This window comes from Geospiza fortis, unplaced genomic scaffold (assembly GCF_000277835.1).
Source record: "Geospiza fortis unplaced genomic scaffold, GeoFor_1.0 scaffold346, whole genome shotgun sequence".
NCBI classification, from domain to species: Eukaryota; Metazoa; Chordata; class Aves; order Passeriformes; family Thraupidae; genus Geospiza; species Geospiza fortis.
Genome location: NW_005054361.1, coordinates 1539183 through 1564335, shown reverse-complemented (window position 1 = coordinate 1564335; position 25153 = coordinate 1539183). Strand labels below are relative to the sequence as shown.

At 35.6% G+C, this 25153-nt stretch overlaps 1 protein-coding gene across 1 annotated transcript in view; it reads left to right on the top strand.

The window, feature by feature from the left end:
- The window catches only part of ULK4 (unc-51 like kinase 4), a 211935-nt gene that overhangs the window by 152423 nt on the left and 34359 nt on the right, over positions 1 to 25153 (top strand). Inside the window, exon 37 of the mRNA XM_014308205.2 lies at positions 5055 to 5240. Within this exon, the coding sequence (XP_014163680.2) occupies positions 5055 to 5240 (186 nt within the window). The remainder of the gene's footprint in view (positions 1 to 5054; positions 5241 to 25153) is intronic.

The following is a 25153-nucleotide window of genomic DNA, read 5'->3' as shown; positions in this document are numbered from 1 at the left end:
TGAGATGGTCTTTTTTAGGTATTTTTTGTCTCTGTATTGCGCTGATGCTAAGTCTGTGCCCAGACTTCATTTTCAGAGTGCATGAAGTTATTTGCTAATGAGTAATGAAAATAACTGCAGAAGAATGATTACTGGAGAATTTTATTTCACATGTCTTTCTCTAGGAATACAGACTGTTTTGTGGTCAGAGTGGAGAGTCATATGTTTATATGCTATATTTGAAGTATTCTCTTATACAGAGCTATCCTAAAAACCAAAAACTCCTAACAAACACACAAGAGGAAAGAAGAAAATGTTGTTACATGCACAGAATTTCAGAGTGGGGATTTAGTTTCTCAACAATTAGCCTAGATTAAAATTAAGTGAATATATAAATAATTTTTCCCTTAGGCAGGAGAATGCTGCTAAGTAAAAATATGATTTTTTAAAATTTAAAACTGTGCATATTTACTAATAAGAATAGCATAGTAAAGCTAGCAGATTAATAATGATGTTTTGCTTTTACATTTTGTAAAATGTTTGCAAAATCATCTTCCCTATAGATCCCCGTGGTGCTTCCTTTACAGCGTGTTCTGTAATCACATTAGTGATCTAATGAATATCTATCTTTTATTGTAATAAACTCTCTATGTGTATAACCTCATTAATGCACAGAAATAGTGTCCCCTCCGGGTAATCCAGGCAGTTTCATTGTAGCTCTAAAATTAGATGCTGTAACAATTCCAACGGTGTGAAAACTGCCACTTCAGCTCAAATGATCACACGTTTCTTGCAGTGGTTTGCAATTCATGAACACACTGCAACTCAGTTTAAAATGATGGAATTTTTGAGAACAGACTGCAGAAATATAGATGTGCAACAACAAGAAACTTCCTGCTCTTTACCACATTAACTCTAAAATACACAGAGCAGGTTCCATCTAGAAAGAAAAAGAAAACAGAATTTTGTGTTATAAGCTTGTTAACAGGAAGTTATAATGTGGCTGTAAAAATTAAGCAAAGAGTAATACACTGCTTTCATTGCACGGAAGTCTTGTCATGAGATATTATTTTAAAGTAAGTGAAAAATAGATCTACAGTTTTCAGTTAGAGAATGGCAGAATTTATGACCTTAGCTCTTCAGTAATTTATTTTAAGGTGCTGGATTCTCTTCAAGCTATGTACTAGCCAAGAATATTAACAGCAGCAAAAGAAGAACTGGTGACTTTTCTACCTTGCTGAAGGGCTGAATCCATAATCCCCTCTAAGGCTGAGAAAGGAAAAGGAAACTTCATGTAATTATGAAATATTAAGGGGCAGATACTCTTTTAAAGTGTTAGAATTGTTTTCCTCATAGGTTTCTACTCTCCTGAAAGAACAAAAACTATAAATGCATTTCAAGCAAATGTACTTCATACCAAATTGGATTGTTCTGATTAGAAAAATAATCAGAATGCTGTTCCATCTAATTAGGAGATGAACCATCCATCTATTTTAATTGTTGAACAACATGATTATGTTTTTCCTGTTCTTATTAAACATGAGATATTTACTTGAAATCTGGATTTTCATTCTTGATTTTCAATCTTTACAGATATTTATTATATTTTCAGCCATTGCTTTTGTTTTAGAATGTTCTTCAGATCCCCTACTCTTTATAACCAGTACTAACACTGACTGGCAGTCAGTGCTAAATTTCAGGTTACCAGCTTACAACTTTTGACATCTAAATCACTACTTGTCAGAAGTGAAATGGCAAAATGGTGAGAGTTACAGAGAAAAATGCTGATGTGGACATACTTAAATAGGGACATTGCTGAGAGCTCCTCTTCCACCTTAATTATTGATGACTGTAGGCCAATGATTCTCATTCCCTTCAGAGTAAATATGGCCTGTCCTATTCCAAGCTTGTTTTTATCTTCATACAAGACCAGTCCTGCTGTTGTTTTGCCCTGAGTTTTCCCAGGTTAACAGCAGCTTGCTCCCCCAAGTCTAGTTAATACCAAAGCTCAAAGGGACTCTGGGAAAGCAGAGAGGCAGAAGAGCCTGAAGTACAACAGGGGGTGAAAGGCTTCATTGGCATTGGTAATGATTGAGTAATGTGATGTCATAACTGGCAGGTGTTGGGAACTGTGGAGTGATACTTGGAACATGGTCACTGAAGGCCTCTGAAGAGCAAGACTATATGATGCCAAGACAGATTGGATGGAAAGTTTCCTTTCATTGGGTTGAAAGGGTTTTCCTTTCTCTTGTTGGGGAACAAACAAGAAGGATAAAAGGCTGGGCATGCCAGGAGGAGAGAATCAAGGCCCAAGCAAGGCCATTGGTCCAAGCATAGCTCTTCCTCCTTGGGCAAAGCGTTCCACTGCCTCACTAGCTGGGTGTTCCTGCTGCAATAAGCTCCCCTGGGGAATAATGCTAGCCAGCTGGACTTGCTTGTTTGCTTCCTTGACAGTCATGGTGTGTGTTGGGAAGGACCACTGAGGTTTGTGGTGCTTTATGGATTTCTTCACACACGTTTGTTGTAGGAGCAGTCTGACAGCTTTCCACTTGTCTGATATTTAATTAATATTTTGGGAAAAAAACCTTGGGATCAGTCTCACTTCCAAGTATAGCTGTTGTGATACTGACTAAACATGGGATTTTTGTGCCTGTGGAGCCCAGGGAATTAGCCTCTACTGCAGTACCCAGGCAAAGATGTATCAATGACCAAAATTTTCACTGATTCTTCATTTTTTACATTTACTTAGCCAACAAACATTTGAAACTTGAACATAATCCTTGTTCTGTGATTTTCTTCAGGGGGTTGTTGATGTAGCTGCCTACACTGATGTAGTAACAAATTAACAAGGAATGCTGCTTTTAGGTGTGAGTGACACATTAAAAAAAAAAAAGTAGCTGTTCTTCCTTTCTCTAATGGCATTTTATTTCAATGAAGGAAATGAAAGCTGTCTCAAAGCCCTAAGTGAAATCAATAGGATTTTTTCAATTAGTTAAGGATTAAAAATATAAATGGACTTCTAAAGCTCATTTTATTTCAATGAAGGAAATGAAAGTTGTCTCAAAGCCCTAAATGAAATCAATAGGATTTTTTCAATTATTTAAGGATTAGAAATATAAATGGACTTCTAAAGCATGTTACTATTTGTAGCTTTTCCTGCTTTTTGGGTTTGCTAATTGCACTGATATTATTAGAGAAGGAAATAATCAAATAAGTGGCATTTAGATTGGAATGAAGAAAAAACATATAGCAAAACTGAGGAAGAAATAGCTGTTGTGGTCCTGTCACTTGCATAGTATTAGGTCAAATAGAATGTGATATGTCTTGGGGCTATATATTCAGAGATTTCATCTCAGTTCAGTCTGTTTTAAACGGCAACTCTATGAAGCTAGTAGAAAACAGGATTGTATTTGCATGCAGATCCCTTGGGAATTGCTGCTTGAATATTTGAGAGATGTGTGTCTGATGATATGTTCAGATTGCTTTAAAGTAACTGTGTGGGTTTTCCTCAACATGAAAAAATTTAGGAATTTCATACTACAGATTAAATAAGCAATCATTATTGAAATGATTTGGCATATTACATGAGTGTTTGGACAAATTGGAATTTTTTCCCTTTTATTGTCTGTAAGGATAGTCTGTTTACTGTACTTTTATCTGGCTTTTTTGGTGTAAATAATACTTTTGGAGTGAAAAAATGAATGAGCATGATGAGGTGTTTTTACACTTCTATACCTAATTGGTTAAGTCTACCACTGACATTTTGTTCAGGTCATAGAGTAAAAGGTGAGAAAAAACTATTACAATGATTTTGTTAAGGGATATATATAGGCAGGACTTTCCTAAATTAATTCCTCATTAGAGTAAACGGTTTTGTTATTTTTTTTAGAAAAAAGATATTCTTGTGATATTTGAATTGCCTTTAATGGAGAATCTGTCTCAGCTCTAAGGAAGTTATTTCAGGAGTTAATTGTTCTTATTAAAGAGAGAAAGATAAAAAAGGAAATCGAAGCATTATCTTTCTTCTAATCTGAATTGCTTTGTCTAAAGTTTTGAGCTGTCATCTCTTATCAGTCCTTTTTCAGGTAAAGGAATTAACCTATCCTCAGCCTGCATTTTCCCACATATGATTGAGAGGGTGTGATCAAATCCGCTTTAACCCTCCCACTGATTTGCTATAGGCACTAAATTCCTTCAGTCCTTGGCTATTATGCTTTCCAATCTGTCATCCTCTTGCCTGTTCCCAAGAAACCTCTATGATTTTTTTCACTAGTGTTTGTGAACTCTCTGTGCTGACACTAGGCACTGCATTCCTGTTGTCATTCCAAAATGTCATTGTCAGTGCCAAATACAGGCCTAATATAATATCTTTACTTGTTATTTCCAGATTTTACTATCAGGAAATATATAAATAATTTTGATAATGGTGTCATATTATCAGAAGCTCATTTAATGATCTCTAGTCACGTCCCTAAATCTTTTTTGTAATTTTGCTTCCCAGGAAATAATTTTCCATCCTAGTGCTAGGGCCTGCTGCAGTGTCTGATCTTCAAAGGAGTGTAGAAAAGTTAGAATTCAGGAAAATATTTAAAATCTTCAAAATGTACCTCCTAATGTGACTACTTAAAATCCATTAAATAACTAGATAGCCTGTGCTCTACCTCAAGAGGCTTGCTTTAGTAATAATTAAATTAAATTTTATGGTGTGCATGATGTAGAAGATTAGACATCATGGCTGTAATGGTACTTTTCCCTATTACTGCTTCTGTTTAAAGTAGAATAAAATAACATGGTTGGGAGCAACATTTCTGGTGCCATTATGATGTTGCTCTAGATAGACCACTTGACAGAATTAGAGTGCAGATATTGTTAGACTGCTGCTTAAGAGATATATTTTAATTATGTTTTCATCACTTCGTTAAGCTTATTTTAGTGCAATTCTCAGTCAATCAACTAGAAATTATTCTTTCCTGTCACAATGCAAATGTTAATACTCTTCCAAATCCCCAGTGAAATGCAACTTTTCTGAAATTGGAATTTGATTTTTGTTTGTTTATTTTTCCTTCATTTTTTAGCTTCCCAGTGAAGATACTGAAATATTTTTGAGTGCCTCACAGAGCTTATTATTGCTGGTTCAGCTGTATGGAGGGAGCAATGAGGAGAGTATGTCTCCAGAAAACATGGACAGCTTTGCTGAAGTACTGAAGTCCAAAGAAGATCCACGAGAACTTAAGCTTTTGTTGAAAATTGTTAAGAGACTGGTGAGTTGACATCTAACCTTTTCCGAAGTCTGTGTGTTTCTTTGATACAATTTGATAAATTTTTGGACTAGTTTTTTCCCTCTCAAGGGAAAAAATATTTTAAAATCATTTTAAAACCAAAATATGCTAAGTTGAATACCGTGTCTTTAAATTACACTTTTCTGGAGAAGATAGCTTTCTACACTTAAAACCTCTTATGAAAATGATGCAGGAATTCTCCTATTTCAGTTAGCTATTCAGCAGTTTAAATAACTCTTGCTATTTTTCCACTTGTTTAGTAATTCATGTCTATAAGGTATTGAAACCATTTTCTGTATGCCTTCTGAAAGAACTAACCTTGTAGCATTAAATATCTGTTCAGACACAGAGTGGTTTATTTCACAGTGAATAAAAGGCTATTTTATACTTGGAATAGGTTTGTGCATGGGCTGTTGAGTCTTCATTCTCACGGAGCTATAGGGACCACTTGTGCTGGAGCGGCTGTAATGTAGAGAGCCAGGTAGTGGCAATCATACAGGGGCTTCTGGTGATAATGTTGACACGGAAAAGGTTCACTTCTGTCCTGCTCCAAAACAGTGGAATGACAGCAGCTGATGTCTTTCAGGTAGCTTAGGAAGGAAATCTTTTAATATTTGTAGTATTCTCTCAGATAATACAATAGGCTTTTGTCTTGAAGTGTTCTTAATAAGAAGCTTTGCCTGCATTGTCAACAACCTTGCATTGTTTGTGTACTTCATCCTTTACTCTCCAAAAGCAGGGGCTTTCAGTTAAAATAGGATAACTGCCCCTAGAGAGGGCAGTAGTTCCCTCAATTTCAAGAGGTAGGCGTTCCTTCAATTTTGCAAGTGCAGTGCTGGCTACTAGAGTAAGACTGTAATCCATGGCAGCAGGGATTAAAAGGGAGCAACTCCCTTGTAGAGATTTCAGAGATCTTGTCCTCTTTCTCCTGCCTTCTGTACTTACATCACAGGAAAGTAAACACCATACCCTTCTTCCCTGTTTTGCCCAGCCCTATCTTGCCCTGAAAGAAGTGTGAATATATAAAAATGAAGTTGATATGATGTTTAAAATTCTAAAGATACTTTCTATTGATTTTAGCTTGCACCTCTGCTACTCTTTCTGAATAATTGTTGTGATGTGTAGAACTGGCTTTTGCTTTTCTCCAAAAGCAATATGAGTAAAAAGGCAATGAAGTGAGAGAGAAGGGAAGTGAGGCTGCAGTATACATATCTAGATTATTTCATTTTAAAATAGCTACAGACTTGTTTATTTGTCTCCATTTTGAAGCCTAGGGATCAAAAGTTAACCTAGTGTGCAGGATACTTAACATGGAAGCTTCTATTGACTATTTTAAGAGAACAAAGCTCTGCAGTCACCTTTTGAACCTTGCAAGTTCCTGTACTTTAGGTTCCAGTTCTCTCCTTTGTATACCTGGTACTTGTTATTTATAACATCAGGCATAGATTTTCAGTAATTACTGTAATGAGATCATGCAATTTCTTTTGAAGGCAGGGTTCATAGATAATTTGACAGATTATTTAATAAATCATATGTTATTTCTCTAAACCTTAAAAAGTCCTGTTCTGAGGAGATTATTATCTTGTCATAATTGTCGTAATGACAAAAGACATTGAAATATAATCATATCCATTTAAGAAGGATTCAGCCCACATCAGCTGAATTTTGAAGCCTAGAGCAGTGTTTTTCTTTTTATATATCTGAGCAATATTTTCATTGAGAGATCAGTATATGCACCAATTTTCATAGTTGCAAATCAGTGCTGATACAGAGCAGCTCTTCAGTTTGTGGTTACATTGACTTTACTGGTACAGGCACAGGTATTGCTTATGTAAGACAGGAATGTAAAAAAGAGGTCCATGTGGTTATGCTACAGATGCCTTTATAGCATGTATTTCTGGAAATATGGAAGGGCATAGCAGTGTGACTCCTTAACCTTGATTGAAGTGTTTTATGTGACTGCAGTGAGCCAGTGGAGGCAGATAGAACAATTTCAGAGTCTTCGGTTTAAGGCATATCAGGGGATTTGTTGATGTACAAGATGACCTTACCTTGATGAAATGGAATCTCATATCTATATGTTGTTACAATTTAATCATTAAACCACTGTGTTTTGTCTCCAGTGAGAGGAAGGTTTTTTGAAAAAAAGTTGGAGATTCAAGTTTGTTACATTGTTTTGTTCAGGTTTTTAAATGATCGTTGTCAAATTTGACCAGCAAATTGACTGCAGGGCAATACAAATTTCTTGCAGCACTTTTCTTCACTAATTGTTTTCTTAGAATTTTGTTGCATGTATTTCTAAAACAGAAATAAAGATATAGTCCAGACTTTGTACAGACTTAATACTGACATCACTATGAACACATCCTTTTAGAAGCTTTATTTTGCTGTAAAAAGGAATCATTAGGAGAGGAAATATGCTTTGAGCTAACTTCTGTAACTGTGTAAGTAAAGATCATCTAAAAGCTCTAAAGAGGCAGCATTGACTGTTTTCTTTCTGTTTTCTTTGTAATTACCTCTTAGATTTCAAAGCTTTGGGCTCTGTCAAGCACAGGTTAATCCATTTTTTCACAAGAATGTTCTCTCACTGCCATGGATGAAATGAACAGAAACTGCATAAAATTATTGAATTCAGGAACAGGTTTGGAGGTTTTTTCCCTTCAGCCTCTGCAATAAATCTCTTGTTCTGATTGCTTCATCTTGAGTTAGACAATGCTGCTATTCAGATATACTTCATCTTTTTTAGAAGCATTTTTGTAACTGATTGATGACATCAGAAGAGTGATATCTTGCTTTTTTTTGTTCTGGAAGCCTCTCCTGGCACTTGTCATGGAAACCGCTATCTCATAATTTCATCTCTTCTGTGAAGATAAAGTGCATCTTATTATGAGTCCAGTAAATTACCTAGATAAAAATATATTTTTTTTTTATGAAGCAGAAGAAATTTTCATTTGAGAAGCAAGTAGTTGAGGTTTGCCTGCTTTACTGAGAAATTTTTAATTTATTTTTTTCCCCAGAGGGAAAAAATTTCCCTGCCATCCCAATTTATCATGTATGTAATGTAAAGGCATTTTTTATAGAACTAGCCAATATCTTTCTACTGGACACATAATCGCTGTGGGATTACAGCTCAGTACTCACAAATAAATTATTTCAGCCTTCAGAACAAGAGAACACTCTTTTTTTACTTCCATGTAGTAATAAGGAAAAATTCCTCTGAGAAAAATGAGTAAATATTAGGCTTTCTGCACTCACAGTGAGTGAAGAGGGAACTTTTGTTCCGTGACTTTTCCCTTATGTACTTGTCAGAAAGGATATTGAGTTCTACCTTTTAAAGCACAACTTTTTCTCCTGATTGTCTTTGTAGAATCTCATTTTCACTAATTTGTGTTTCATAAGTGTCAAAAAGTTTTCCCTTTTTGTTTTTTCTGTGAGTAGCTAAGACATTTAGGATGTCATCTGCATGTTTTATACCCCATGGGGATATGTATAAGGATTTCTCAAATCATTTTAGGCTGTGTTATAAAGACATTTAGGCTAGAATGATAATACATGAACTATGGCAAAATTCCGTAATATTCATTAACTTCATTGTAGGACTATTGAACTCTAATTTCATTTCCCTGCCAATTTGAGTCACAGCAAGAGCATCACTATCTACCTGCAGGCAAATTTACTACCCTGTTTCAAAGGTATCAAAGCCTGGGGAACTGCTGATCACTGTGTCTAAGATGTCATTCAAATCATGCAGTCCTTAAGTGTTTCTGACATGTAGATTAGCAATTATATCATCCTCAGTTTTATACAAAGATCTCCTGCATTTGCTTCTCTTGAATAGATAGCTTAGTGTTTGTCTATAAAAATATATGTGTATATTTTTACTGCAATAGGTGCCAGATTAGATCCTTGTTACATTAATCCCTGATCAGGCATTATGAGGACACTTAGAGCTTGGAGAAATACACAGTCCAAGTACACAAATGTTTGGTTTAGAGTAGCAGTTCTGCAGTCACTCACTAAGTTGAACTTCATGCTGGAGGTTTGCTCCTCCGTAGATTCCCACTAGTACATCTATAGGGAAGTTCCCTCAAAGAAGATGAAGTAAAATCCCAAGAGTTTCTCAGATAGCATCCCTTTTGCAGCTTCAGCTCCAAGGACTCAGTGCCAGGAGGAGGTGCTTGTGCAGCAATTTCCAGAGGTGTCTGTTTTCCCATGGTCTTAAAAGGCTATGGAAACCTATTGGGAAATCTGCTGAGGGAGCACAGCACTCAAATAATCTCAAATAAACTGGAGAAACTTTTTATGCATTTTACTCCTGATCTGAATCTTTAAGTGGCCCATAATTAATTTCATTAGTTGCTAAGATAATCCATAATATTCCATTGCTCTAAGGAAGAATTTTATGACAGCTATGGTTGTTAGACTGTGAACAAAATACTCACTTGTGGCTTGCTGACATGTTTAGGTATACTCACTCATAATATTCCATTGCTCTAAGGAAGAACTTTATGACAGCTATGGTTGTTAGACTATGAACACAATACTCACTTGTGGGTTGCTGACATGTTTAGGTATACTCACAATAAACAAACAAGTTTTTCTAAAATCATACATATTTTTAAAATTCGGGTGACACTTACAGAAACAATTTCTGTCCTTCATTAGTGTTAATCTCCTATTTTCAAGTTGTTACCAAGCCTGCATTCCTTCTTTCATTGGCTTCAGTCTGCAAGTGTAACATCCTTAAGACATTACCTTTGTATATATGTTAAAAGGGAGCATTTCATTAGCTACAACAACTTAGTTTCTCCCAAATAGGAAGAAGATAATCAGCATTAGGATACAGTATGCAGACGATAACAGGATGTGTTGCTCCAAATCCATTGAAATAAATACATGGGAAGGAAAATGCACCTTCACCCTTCCCGCTGTGTGGAAAGCTCCTTCTGTTTGCACACTTGCACAGGGCTTTTTTAGTAGTTTTAATGAAATTGGAGAAGATCTCCAGACATGAGAAATGGGGAGGCCTCCAACTTCCCCTGTGACTTGGCAGACTTCTGCCATGGTGCTTTCAGGCCTTGCCATACCCTGACAGGGGCAACAAGCGGAGTGGGGAAATTGCCCTGTCTCCAGGGGCAAGTGAGACTGTTCTGCCCTCCTCCTCCACTGGGTTTTCATCTATTTTGCAAAGTAAGCTTCTAAGTATGGCTTTTTGAGTTTTGCCTATGGTTTGACCAAAATACAATCTAATAACACTTTTAAAATGCTACAGTGTTCCTGATGAATCTGAATAGTCTGCAGAGGTATTTGTGAGTTAGATTGCTAGGCCAAGCTATTGCCATTGTTCAGGAAGCAGTACATTAAATTTTACAGCAAAAGTTTAAAAAAAATTTGGTTTCAATTACTCAGAAGATGTATGCAGCTAGTCCCAACTACTCTAATACAATTTAAACAAACAATAAGCAATTATTTAAATAGAAAGAATATAACTAGTGTAATTTAAATAAATTCATTGTTTGATGGGCATAATTCTCTTGTGGCACAGCCCCTGTGCAGCACTTCATTGTTTACCAGAATGAAAATTGAGCCAATATTGATTAATTTATCCGAGTAATTTGGATTTTTTTGTGGTGTAAGCCATACTGAATCTTTGAACTTTTTGTTCAGTTTGTAATGTCATATGGGGTCTATGAAATGCTTATGGAAATGAAATATTGCACTTCCACCATTAAAACCTGATGGAAGATTTTTTTTTAAGCTTAGTAAAGCATTTTCAGTAGCTGGAAGGAAAATAATTAATCAGTGTGATTTTTGTATAATCAAAATTTAATAATATTCCAGTTTGTTGTCATGCCTTCTACAAGCAATACCAGGTCCTAAGATATGTATTATTTAATCTATAATTGTATACTTGCTATTAAAGATAACACAGCTTTTCAAAAAACACTTTTTAAAGTTCTGCATGAAAATGTTATTTGTGTGTGTAGTAATACTTCGAAGATCTAGATGTGAGAGGGATCCTGAAGTTGATTTACATTTGAGATCCCATGGCACTGTTTATTAACCACTATACGTGGTTACTTTTACCTGGCCCAACTAGATTATGAGTATTGAAATCCCAGACACGGTTTTTCACTATAGGTCTGATAAGAATTTTCATTTTTATTCTGAAATTATTAGCTACTGTTTCACCTTAGGGGCATGTGCATGTTTCATCTGGTGCCTGGCTTATGGAATTTGTGAAGGGCTAAATTCAGGCTCACTTATACTTTGAGAAATTTATGGCGTGTTTTCAGGATGCTGAGTTGTAGGACAATATGGTAGCACTGTTCTTGACTTACTCTTTTTTTGACATTTGCTTTCTATGCTTTCTACTGGAGGAGAGGGAAGAACAGTTTGATATTTAGATTTACACATTTGGTTAGAGCACTGATATAATTTTAATAGGCCTTTTCCATTTCTGATGGCCTTCCTTTTAATTTACCTTTTTGATTTTTACAATAACCTTCTTTCGGTTGGCCAGAATTCTTAAGCACGGCATTTTAAAATTAAATACTGATGGGTTTTATTCCAGTGTTTATCTTTCTGTCTTATGAAATGAAACAGAAGGAGTATCCATGAATACATCTCAGTGAATGATGCAGTCCCTGGAATTCTTCTTTTACTCCATCTTGTCACTTTGGATCCTGTCCAGAAGCTCTGTAGCTCTTACCAGATTGGAGAAAGCTTTGCTATTTTTTGACCCCAAGCACTAGATGGTACAGGAATGCTCTGTTTATTTTTTTTCTTTTATTTTCTCCTCATAAAAAAGAAAATATTTAAATCTTTATAAGATTGTCCAGGGTTATGGGATCACTTATTTCTGCCTACGTCAGAATCCTGTTCTGCTAAGTGAATTTGGTACGTCTCTGGCTACAATTGCTGCATTCAATGAGATGTAGAATAATATCAGTTCTGTGGCTGAGAAGGCTGTGATAGTGAATGGTAGGGCTACTAATTCATTTTATGGTTTATGTCCCTATGTATCTTGAACTACAAACAGAGTGTATCTTCTTTTTGTATGTGTTTTAGGATACTCTTAACTCAAAGTGTCAAGAGACTTTTAGGAACTGTGAAAATCAAAATTTTATTTTAATTGGATCTAAGGGGAGATTTTTTTTCCCTGCTGATTATTGGAGCCCCAAAGCCTGTTGTATCAAAAATACTAGGCTTCATGGAACCTGTGCTAAAATCATGGTCCTCACATAACATTTTGCTGAAGAGAATCTATTAACACCAATCAAATAGGACTGAATTATTAAAAATCTTCTCTCAGCTTGAATTTTAATACCAAGTTGCACATATTTCCATGTTCTGTAACATTAATGGGAGCATATGAGCTGTAGGTGCTGCTTTCATTATTATTGTAACTGAATTTCATTAGTCTGTAGACTGGGACCTCATTGTGATTATCTCAATCCAGGCATAGTAAAAAATAATTTCTTGCTCCAGAGAACAATCCAGCTTGTTTCCATTATTCAAAATAGGATCAAGAAATGGTCTGAAAGTGACTCTTCCTAATAGGAAATATTTTGACTCAAAATCACCATTCTGGATAAAACAGATCATTGAGCAATGATCAGTTCTGTGCAAGCAAGTATGAATGTTTGACTAGTTCATTACTAACATAAAAGATTCTTCATTTTATTAAAAATTTAAATTCTTATGGTCACAGGAATATATTAAAATCCTTAGTCTTCATGTGAAGTTATTACCAGAAATAAAAAGAGCTTTGTAAGATTTTGGTTGCCAGTGTTGAAGATGAGAAACAGTTACATGCAAAATGCTTTCCTGTTACTTTTTTGCAAACTTATATTGCAAGCCCTTCAACAAGACCTCCCTTTTTCATTACATCCATTCCCTTGCTCCATCTTCTTGCTGACAAGTTTATTGAAGGTGAAATAGTCTGTTACATTGTGTCAGGAAATTTTTAGCTACGGTGTATCAGGATGAAATCTAACATAGGAATTAGATTCCCTACTGAAAAGGAGTGTTCCTTCCTTGGGCTTCTAAATCCCATAGTAGCGGACAATCAGAGTAAAAGGTCTTGACATAGCCTCTTTGTTAATCCTCATTGCTCCCTTATTTTCCTTGCTTTCTATTGAAAAAACTATTAAAATAATAAAACTATTGAAAAAAAATCTGTTGATTTTTAAAATATATTTCAACTTATGCGCTTTTACAAGGCATCCAACAAACATTACCTGTGTTTTACTTGTCTGTATCCTTGCTCTGTTCATCTTATAAGGCTGGAGTATTGCTGAAAAGGTGGTGCTTTCCAAAATCTTGCCATGAGCAAATTTGCAGGTCATACAGAGCTTGATTGTGGATGCAGATAAACAGGGAATGTAATTGGAGTGTTTTTATTGGAGAGGGAGACAGTCCTTGGCCATCAGGCTGTGAAGATAGGGGACTCTGAAGCACGTAAATTAGGCAAAGGAGACGAAAAGCCTGGCAGGGAATTTCAGATGTAGGTTATCTGTCTGATGGAAATTGTGACTAAAAATATAGAAGCAGAACAAAGGTATGTTGCTTGTGGCAATGAGACCAAGCAATATGACCATTTAGAGCAAAATGAAGGCACTGTTTAAGAAGCTGGAGATTGTTGCAAAGGTCAGAGATGAAAATTACTTTAGACGCATCACTCAAACAAGTACAGTGGAAGAAAGCAAAATACTTAATTTTTTCCTGGATATCTCATGTATCTCATGGTTGATTAAGGCATTTGTTAACAAGTACCTGCTTCTAAGGTTCCCCAACAGAGAGCCCATGCTCGCAGGCTAATCCCTGCAATGATAATCGCATCTGTGCTTTATGAACATGGTGATGCCAGATTTCAGATGGTCCATGTAAGTGAAAAAAGGTTGTGTTTAAAAATAGCATTTGTGTGCATTGAGATGAGGTTTTCAGTAGATTTCTACAGGAACTGACCCTCCTCTCCAAGTTCAAAGTGTTTCAATCCAGAATCTTCAGTGATGTAACATCGACATTTTAAATTATGAAGACTCTACTAGTTAAACATTTATAAAGTGCCCAATGTTGTCATTCTTTAAACTATTAAAATGTAATGTTTTTATATGAACATCATTATAAATTTATAACAAATGTAATTTGTGGTGATGCAGTGTTCTATGGGCTGCAAATTACTGTCCTAAATTTCACACAGCAGATGCTTTCTCTGGGATGCAGTGCCTAGTTGATAAGTTCATATGATGCAGCATAAGAATATCTCACTATTTGCATTCCAGCACTACTCTGGTTATACAGCTTGCTTTTATAGACCACTCAGGGGGCATTTTGAGTGTTGAAGTTGACATACAATTCCTAGTCTTGTCAAAAGCTCATGATTACCTAAATTCTTTAGTATCAGTAAAAGAGTATTTCTTGCAGAAATATGGAGTGTTCATTAGTAATGAGTCAAGAGGTGCATGTAATTTCCAATCATCCAATAGCTCCAATGATTTAAAATAATTTTTTTAAGGAATTATATTGGTGTACTTAATTGTAAGAGAACTGCTGTAGAGCATAACCCCAGTATACATTGAAAAGTCAAAATGGTATGTTCCATAGTGCATATTTTACCTCATGGATGGAACTCTGATTTTTGTGCTGTAAATTCTTGGGAATTATAATGTATGGAATTACTGCATATTAGAATCACATCAGAAAAAAGATAATTTAAAGCAAAATCTGCCCTGCCTGTGCTAAACAAAATGCACATATAAAAATCTGCCATGTATACTGGATGTGATGCATATGTATGTGATGTAAGGGGAGTACGCTAAACAGTGGATTCTACCAGACTAATAATTAAGCAAAAAAACCAATTATTTTTAATTTTACTGCAATTTACTATTGTCCCATGTCATCACTTAAAAATAGAAGAAGGAGTCAAGGTAGAATCCCTTTGTTCATTCTGACTGAGTGCTTCCTTTGTGGCTTTTCATGCAAGAGGCCAGTGTTTCCAGGGAATGCCAGCACAGGGCTCTCAGTGTGTGTTCTGGGCAGAGGTTTCCCTGCAAAGGGCTTGGGGAGATAGAAAGGCAGAATTTCCCAAGGGAGCTTGAGCACAGTGCTGCTTGTCCTGAGTGCTGGAGCAGAAAAGCTCTGCAGAGCTTACTAGTAAAGCAGCATTTTGTCAGTTGTAAAATTTTAACTAAGAGTCCTTATTGAGCAGCTGTGTGTGGCTTATTTTCATTAGAGCAGCAGTCTGCACAAAGCAGGTTAGAGTTAAAATCAATGTAACATTAATCTTTTACAATGAAATAATTCCCATGGAAATGAGTATGTTAACACATCCTCATACTGCTACTTTTCTGCAAGGTACTACCAGTATTTAAATACTATAAAAGGTAATTTTTAGCATATGTGATAAAACAGCAGGTGTGCATAAAGCATAATCTTTATAAACCATAAAAGGAATTATGGTTTATAAAGATTAGAGCCCTTGTAATTTTAAGCCATTAGTACAGTTTAGTATTTGCAATGTAAATGGGAGTTTATTCACAAAATGGCACACAATATTTATTTTCAAAGTCCATAACTCTAAGACAGCGAGGAGCAGTTTGTGCAACACGTATCAGTCAGTTATGTGAGACCTTGACTCTGCTAATATAGCAATATTTCTTTTACTTTGGTGAGGAAAACTCTTATTGCTGAAAAAGAAATTGCAGGTGTCATTGAAAGACCTAAATAATCTGCCCTCAGAATTGCTGCAGTGGACTGTTGCTCCACTGAGGAGCTCTGATGGCATCAGAGAGATGCTCATACAATTTATTAATGTAATTGTAGTTCCAAGATGAAATATATGTTACATTTTGGAAGTGATGTTATTTAATCATGATTGATTTTATAGAATCTTCTAGTCTCTGTATCACCATTATATTTGATAGAATATTTTTTCTTGACATGTCTTATTCTACATTTCTACCTCTAGTTATATGGTTTTGATTCTTCACTCCATTCCTCAACTCCAGATGCTCCTGGGTTTTTTTCTTGAAACTTACTTATTTTTGTCTTTTTTTTTTAAATGAAGCTGCAGGCAATGGATGTTGGAGATTGGAGGACCAATTTTAGTGTTAAAATGCCTTCTCTCATCTTACATTTTGACCACTGCAGGTTTCAACAAAATCTCATTTTCCCTCTTGCAGCTTCATACTCCAGTTTTGCATAGCTATTTATGATCTCAAGAGCACATAATTGCATTAGCATACTGTTATGGGCTTGTGTATGTGCACCTATTAGGCTTATATACTCTTCTGTAATCCTTTTAAATTTTCTCATTAAATTATAATTTATCCTGTTTTTTGTATTTCCATATACATAATGGCTAAAAGTTTTAAAAATTGCAAGGATTTAAAATAGCTTAATTTTCCAAATTTAGTTACAGAGATTCCTAAGGAAATTTAATTTCCTGGACATACTAATTACTTACTTATGGATGTCAGACCTACAAAAGTTTCTCTGATTTGGCTGCCCCAATATTAGGTATTGTAAGTCCTAGTCCTTTATTTCTCCTATAAAAGGATTGGAAGAAGAGACCAAAGAACTTAGGAGGAACCAGAAATACCATGGGATATGAAGCATTTTGTTTAACAATTTTAATTATTTTAAAGTTCCCTCAGTTGTACATTTCAAGAAGATGAAATATAATGAAGTAGAATGCTGTGATATGAGACAAAGTTATGTGGAAAGCCTAATAGTCTTCCTAAAAACAAAACTAGAATCAGTTGACTTTTGGGTTGTGAAGCTTGTATGTCTGTTTTCCTCACTTCCCTTTTAACAAATTATTTTAAATGGGAGATGAACCCAGTAACAATGTAATCAAGCTTTTGACCCATTAAGTTCAAATGGCTTTGAAATGAGGTGAACCAGATTTGTCTATCCCTACTAGAAAATGAAAGCAGCCGAACGTCAGTCTGCCAAGATTGTTTTATTCAACTTTTGCTAATACCTTGTAGAGTACTTCAAGAACTTAAAAAATTATGGTATTTCTACTTGAACTTGGATGAGACGGTGGAATACAAATGTACTCACTCTGACAATGATTTAGTGACCCTGGAACATCTGTGAGTAAAGCCAGGTGCAGAGAGCAGTGGTGGGATGTGGACTGGAATGTGAAAGGAGCAGCACTGACTACTGCTTAACACCTATAAGTGAGAAAGAAAAATAATGATGTCTTGAAATGGATAGAGGTGAGAAATATAAAGGAGTGATGAACACTCTCTTAATATCTTGGCAGCACTGCAGTGTAATGTAATTCCCAAACAATATGGAACACATTAGATTTTGAGACTACTGAATATAATGATTTGAGTGTGATAAGAATCTCATGTCCTGCTCTGTACAGCCTGTCCCGTCTGTAGTGCTGCTTTGATCCAGCTCCCCACCCGCCCTACTGGGGTTCAGCTGGCAGCCTGTCTGTTCCAGAAGAAAGGAAGAAAAGAGGTTGGAGGTTGTGGTACTTCTCATGTAGCTTTCTTTTCTCCCCTCTGATGAACAGGGATATATCTCCCACTCTGCTGCAAAGTAAATGGATCAGAGCTGGACTCTTAAGTTATGATGTCCAAAGTGGTGAATGCACTTCAGTGAAGCACTGTCTATACAGAAACACTGTAAGGAATGAGAAGGGGCATCGAAGCCACCATGAATTATAGGGTCATCACTGGATGAGGTGTTCTAGGGATGTTTTCTAGCCACAATCACATTAATAGTGAGAATAGCAAGTAGCTTGAACCCTGATCCAAAAGACTCAATAATACAATATTTAGGAGTATTGTGTTAATGTCATGTGGGACACAAATGCTATAGCCCATCAATTTGTTTTAAGGAAAGCAGAAGGAGTGTTTCTGTTTCAAACAGAAGCCCAGCCAATGTACGTTAAACAGCTGGACAGCTGTTGGTCCCGCACTAATAAGCTCCAGCCAGACCTGAGACCACACTTGCAGTACAGAAAATATGTGTGTCTACTCTAGGGACCACTGCAGAATGCAAGCATCACCTTTGTGTCTCAAGCTGTGGTGTTGGTTTTGTCTGGAAACTTAACATGTGTAACTAGGAGGAGCAATCTGAAAAAGGGAGTTTGCATCGCTTGGTTGCCTCAAAGTGCTCTTTATTTTTAATTGTTCCCTGGACAACCATTCCTTTTTGATGCTGTATCTTACCATTAGTCAGAGCTAAATAATTTGTCAGACTAGTATGAGTTATTTCAGACCAAACAAAGATTTTTTCTACACTAATACCAAGTGCAGAAAAAAGGCCAGGAGATGAGGGAAACTTGTCCATACCTAATTATATGTTTCCAGGTGTAAGAAAGACCAGCCCTTAAATTCAGTAGTGGTGCCAAAGTTGCAAATTTTGGCTTTCAGTTTGCACTACAACAAACCTGAAAGAAAATCCAGGGAAACAGGTTATATATTTCTTCCATAATTAATATATTGCTAGATGTAATGTTTGAAATATTGAGGTAATTTGTGAAAGAGTTGTCACAGCTTTCATATAAAAACAGGAAAATCAAATCAAGAAAAGTATAATATTTACTGCCACTCAAATGGCTTGCAAAGCTCATTATTTTGTTATTTTCCTGACATTAATCCTTTCACTAAAACTATGTGGTTGAAAATAGAGGGATAATTAGCATTAGCCCATTTAAGAGAAACTGCTAGTGACAGAAACTTATTTATTGTTGTGTACAATTAAAATATGATGTGAACACATGATAATTTACATTAAAACAAGATTGCAGCTTGTCAGCAGTTTCCTTTGTTCAGCTGTGTGTTTATTAGGCTACAGCTGTTCACCTACTTTTATATGACTTTATAATAATAGCAACATGTTCATTATTGGAGATGTCTAAACTAGTTTGATTACACAATATACAAAGCAAAAATATATCTGATATAATCTTTGTTAAAGAATCAGATCTGGAAGTAAGATTATATACCAACAGGAAAAAAGTACATTCTTGTTTCATCTCTTTATTGTTTTGGCTTTGTTCGGGTTTGTTTTTTTAAAATTGCTTCCTTGCAATAAGTGTTGTTTATACATAGCACCTAGGGTGATTTATGTAGATTATTTTGCTGGTTTATTTGCACAACTTCAGTGCATCTGCAAATAAACAACTTGAAACCTGTCAGAAAGCAAGCAGACGCTTTTTTTTCCTAATTCTGTCATTATATAAAGTGATTTCTGCTGTATAACAGCTGGTATTAGTTTATATATTTTAGGATCTTTGGGATTCATAATCCCATTATTGGGAGTGTCAACATTATATTCCTTGGCATAGATAAGCCGTGATGGGACATCACAGCAAAAGAAACTTTTCCAGCTCCTGTAACTGGATGATGGGTGGTATTTCAGAGTCTACAAAATGGAAAGAAAAAGTTTTTTCTGTCATTAGTACCCTACTGAAACACAACATCCTAAAGGAAAGCAAAGCAAGATATTTCTTTCTGGCCTGGAGGAGATGTGATCAAGCATAGAGGAGCTGTTAACAAGTACCAGTAAGAAGTTTTAAAAGCAAGTTCTAGGAACCTTTCTATGCTGAAAAGCTTCGTGCTTGTGGGAGCAAAATAGGGTCATCATATCTTCAGTGTACCTAAGGGCTGATACACCAGCATTATTAACTTGTGCTGAATGGTTCACACTGTTTTCCAGTCAGACAAAATATTGGTCCTATTAATTTCAGTTTTGTTTTCTGTCACTATGTGCAAGTCTAGCTACTGTATGAACTTTCTGAGAAGATAGGTATCAACTTGCTCAGCTATCATGCTTGCTCCATGTCTCTTAGAGCTGACAATGTTATTTCTGTTTAGAGGGTTTTATTTCTCATACTTACTGTGTAGAGACACAAAGTCATAGTCCATGGCTTTGACCAGAATCTTCTGGAGCAGAAGCAGGATGAATAAATGAACAAGCACCTTGGTCACTAACAAAATTAAGGCTTAAAGCATATACTTCAAGTTCATTAATGTGGACAGAAAGAACTGTGCGTAAGTATTTTCTTCTGACTTTTCTTATGGAAAGCAAATTTCCTCTCTTCAGCTTTTTAGTATCTTTTAAAAGTTTCTTTGCAACCCTACCACCTCATTTGTTACTTTTGCTTCAGGTGGAAAAGTAGCAAACTCTTACTTGTTTGGGAAGTGTTCAGATACTGCTAGAGTTATGGTTATAGGCAGCCCAACATGTTCTGCAATTGAATGCTTCCTGCTGCTTCAGGATGTACTGCTTCAATTACTGGTATTTTTGGGGGGTAGTTTCTGAGGAAGGGGATTTATCTTTCCTTTCTGTTACTTCTGCTGTGATTTCCTTTGGAGAAAATCTTTCCAAGTCCCATGAAGTCTCACTGCCCTGTATGAACTTTTAAATTCAGTTTAAATGCCAAGCAGCATTTACAACTGTGGTCTAGATTCACCTCTGATTTTAGTGTCATATTTCTGCTATTTCTTTTTATCTAAATGTAAAATCATTGACATTGGTTTAAATTGATTATGTTCTCATTTTTTGTTCTCAATTGTTTCATTTACATAAAATAATTTATGGAATAATATCTTGATATTCTAATGCAAAAATTGTGGTGCTTCTAGTTAACTAATTAGAGGTGTCAATAATTTCCTAGAATTATACCACTTACCACATAATAATCTCCTTACAGTACTTTTCTAATTCTAATCTCAAAACTTTTGAGCTGAATCTGTGGGCAAACTCTTCTGTGTGACATTTTAGTGGTATTTTTACCATTGCAGCTTTAGCTTAAATCTGATTATTAATTTTAAAATGTGGAGCAGCTCATAATGATCATTACACACTCCTGTGAAGTCCCAGAGTAAAAAATCCACAAATATTTTAATGTTCTTATGTTTGAAAACTGAGGTTTATAAAACCCATAGTTTTAACATTGTAGAAATCACCACTAGTGAAAGTTTAATCATAGATTTAAAACTGACTGTGATCTAAAGCAAGGAAGGAAGGAAGAGGAGGTGCAAGATAGAAGACTGGTAGAAGTATCCCTGTACAAGAACATCTGAGCTTAACCTTGAATAGCAGAATTTCTTGGCAGGGATTTGTACTATCCTTTCTGCATACAGAAATGAGATAGGTGTGATACTCAAAAAGTGCAGTCATATTCTGCAGTTTTCAAAAAAGAAAATTAATTTGGTAGTGTCATTGAACCCTGGAAAAATTTGACATAGTTCTTGGAAGCCTGATTTTTAAATAGTATTAATTAAAATGTGACCTACTATCTTCTCAGTTGAATTCATTTTTTTTCTTTCATGTTTTTATTCTATCACAGGGATTTTTATTTTTTTTAACTCCTCAAAATCCAATTCACTTCATCAATGTAGGTGGTATTGATTGACGTGCTTCCACTCAAATGGGCCAGAAATGCAGATACGAGAGCAACATGAGATGGTGTTGTGAGAGGTTTCATGTTTGTCTCTCAAGAAATGCATCCTCCACTTATGGGCATGTTTGCAGTGTCACTGAGGAGGGAGTCTCGTACTTTTAATCCTTTTGATTTCTTGCTTTTTCAATCTGAATGAACAATCATATCAGAGTAAAATGTTTGGGCTTATTGAAGATTCAGATAAATAGATTTGGTTAAAACTTGGGAAGTGGCAACAAAACTCAAAGCCAATGTTAATTTTTTTTCTTGCAGTGCTTGTGGAAACAGCAGTGAATATTAATAGGATGCAATGCGAGTCAAATTAATCTTTTGCAGTAGCCATTAATAAAACAGTGTTTCTCTTTACTGAAGCTGATGTCTGTTAGGCAGAATGTTTTCATGCAAGTAAGAAAAGTTTCAAGAAAAGAAACGAATGTGTTTGTCACAGCTTATGTTTTTAGCAATTAATTTTCTTTTTAATTTTGAATGTCAGAATAGTAGTTGTAGTACTTTAAAAATATTTAAGACAGAAAACATTCCCTTTACACACCTAATATAGGTACTTCTCCTCTGAAGTTTTTAGCCTTGACGTACCTCTAAAGCTGAACACAATTTTTGGGAAAGAAATATTTAGTGTACATATTTGAATTTTGCAAGTCTGCCTTTCTGACCCTGATTTTTATGTATGTTTAACCAGTATTGGTTGATTGAAGAAAAGACTGGGGAGGGAAGGGGATCAAACCAAATGAAATATCATTAGAGGGAAAAAGTTTTAGCAGAAAAGAGAAAGTTTTAATCCTAAATGAAAGTTTTGTTTCACTTTTATAATTATTTTAAACACTTGTCCTTTATGAAACTCAGTCAAATTTTAAATAAAAATTGGTTTTATAAATAAATGGTATACTGAGACACCTCATAAAAAAGGTTGCAATGCAAATGACTTTGAGACTTTCAAAGCTCAATTTTGTTCCATTAGTGTTATTGTGGTTCTTATATCAGGGAAGTAGCACATTTTACCAACTAATCTGTACTAACAGTTATATGGATCTGTGTTAATAATTGGATGGGTCTTCAATAACTTTCAAACTCCTATTTCTGTCATTAGTCAAATGAAGGCTACTTGTTTCTGTATGATCATTTTTGGCCTTCAACTAGTGGATTGTTACCAAAATGTGTTATTGTGTATGTGTGGATATTACTGCAAGTAGTAACTGGAGAAGACATTGGGTTTCTGGTAGGATTAAAAACAAACAGTTTGCCCCATGGACACCAAACAGTGGTTTGCCCATGAAAACCATTCATCTGAAAAAATATGAGAGAACCCTCTCTGTAAAATATTTGTTTTTAATTGAGGTAACCATTTGAAACTACCTGTCTGTTCATTTAGCTATTTCACCCTTTTGTACATCAGTAAAGGAGGTTTCTTCTTGCCTTTTAATATAAGGTACTGAAGTATTTATTGTAGCCTTAAGCCTCTTCCAGCTCTTGCAAGAGAGCTGACTAATCTGAACAACAGAGGGCGATCCACGGTTCATTGTGCAAGGAATGGGGCTCAGCTCTCCTCTAGGGCCTTCAGCTTCCACGTAATGTTTTTGGTGAAGTGATGTGTTCAAGCTGGGCTGCAGTTGCTGCAAATCTTTTTTTTCAGAGTGCTGAAACTTGGGTATTCACTGCATAAAATTCTAGAGAAGTTAAGTTGACCAGAATACTACTGTGTGCACTCTGAGCAGAAACTGCACTTTATGGCAAATACTACATCGTGTCACCCTTGAGGAAAGAAAAATGAACTTTTCTACACTTGGCCAAGGCAATTGTAACGGGAATATGTGAGACACTTTTAGCCTCTGCCTGCAAATACAGGCTGTGAGAACAGCACATCTTTGAGAGCAGAGGCATTGAATTATCCCTGTATCTCATTGCTCATTCAGCATGCACACAAGAGAAAACTGGCCTTCAGTTGCACAGCTTTTCCTTAGGCTTCCTATTTTCAATACAGAGACTACTTGTACGACTCCAAATCTGACCATAATCCTAAGGAAATACTCCAATCCAGATGCTTAGGTTCCCAATGCTGCAGTGTTGGGTTGTCACTGGCACAGAATGAGGCAGCTTGATTAGTGTGTGGAGAGGACAGAAAATAGTGGTTGCCTGCTGATTTACCCTGTATTGCTTCTAGGTGACAATTGGAGTCTTAGTCAAGATTTTGGATTTTTATTTGTAAGGTTTCAGATTGAGTAAGTCCCAAACCATCATTGACTTCTAACCCATCTAAGACCCATTCTTTGCTGGAAACAGTCAGTCCTGTCTAGTGAAAACATACTAATCTGAAAGGTTGTTTTTGTTCTTGATTACTTTAACTTGCTCAATTTTCCATTCAGAAAAGTAAAACTAATTTGGTTTCTGTTTATCTCACTTCCAAGCTTTTCTTTCCCTTTATCCCTACTTTTGGAGCTTTTGTTTTTCAAAAGACACCACCAATTTCAAGCAACAAAATTATTTAAACTAATATTTCACACTAAGGCTTCTGTCAGTTGTTTTGATAATGTCAGAGTATTTTACTCTTTCATTATTGGTTGCATTAGCCAAGGTGACTATTGATAGATCAGAAATAAAATTCCTGATTCTTAGTCCTATAATGCGACCACAGAAAATAATGCTATAGAAAAAGAAATTTAGAGCAATTTAGAATAAGGGGAGGGGGGAAAGGCATATAAAACTGGTGTTAAACTTTTGGATATAGAGTACTAATCTTTACAGATGCTGTTGGACACTAAGTGTTCTCCATTCAGTTATTGGAAGAATTGGCATGCAAGAAGAAGAAACTTAGCAGAACTAAACTTTTGTTTACTTTCAATAGGAAATTGCAAATGATCGTTGAGATCAAACACATATATTGATCCAAAGTGTCATTATCTCAAGCAAAATTGAAATCATGTGATTTCAATAAACCTGAAAAGATTTGCAAATATTAACACAGTCCTCCATATTCTCTTATGTTTATACCATTTTGGTATCTTTACACAAAACAGTATGAGTTTTACAGGGAAGAGATTTTAATGCATATTCTGGTGGGGTGAAGATTTAAAATCTATTCCAGTGAAATCATTCATCAAATTATGTGCTCTACAGAACAATAATATTGCATCTCTTACAAACAGATTTCATGCTGAGATACCTTCATCTTAGTCTGACATTGAGATGCAAACTAGAGATTAATTTGTATTTTGATAGGTTGTTGCATAAATATGAACAATTGTTCATGGTTTTTTTTGGTTTTTTGGTAGCACAGCTCTGTTGGGTTTTTAGTACAGTTAATCACTTAATAATCTTCCAAGGCACAGATGCTGCACGAAATAGGCTTTCTTATTTAAGTACTTTTCATGTTCACTAGATTAAGGCTGAACCTGTATAAACAGTTAGTAACACAGCAGAGCTGCCCCAGCTTGTACAAGCTAAAAAGTTCTGCAATATT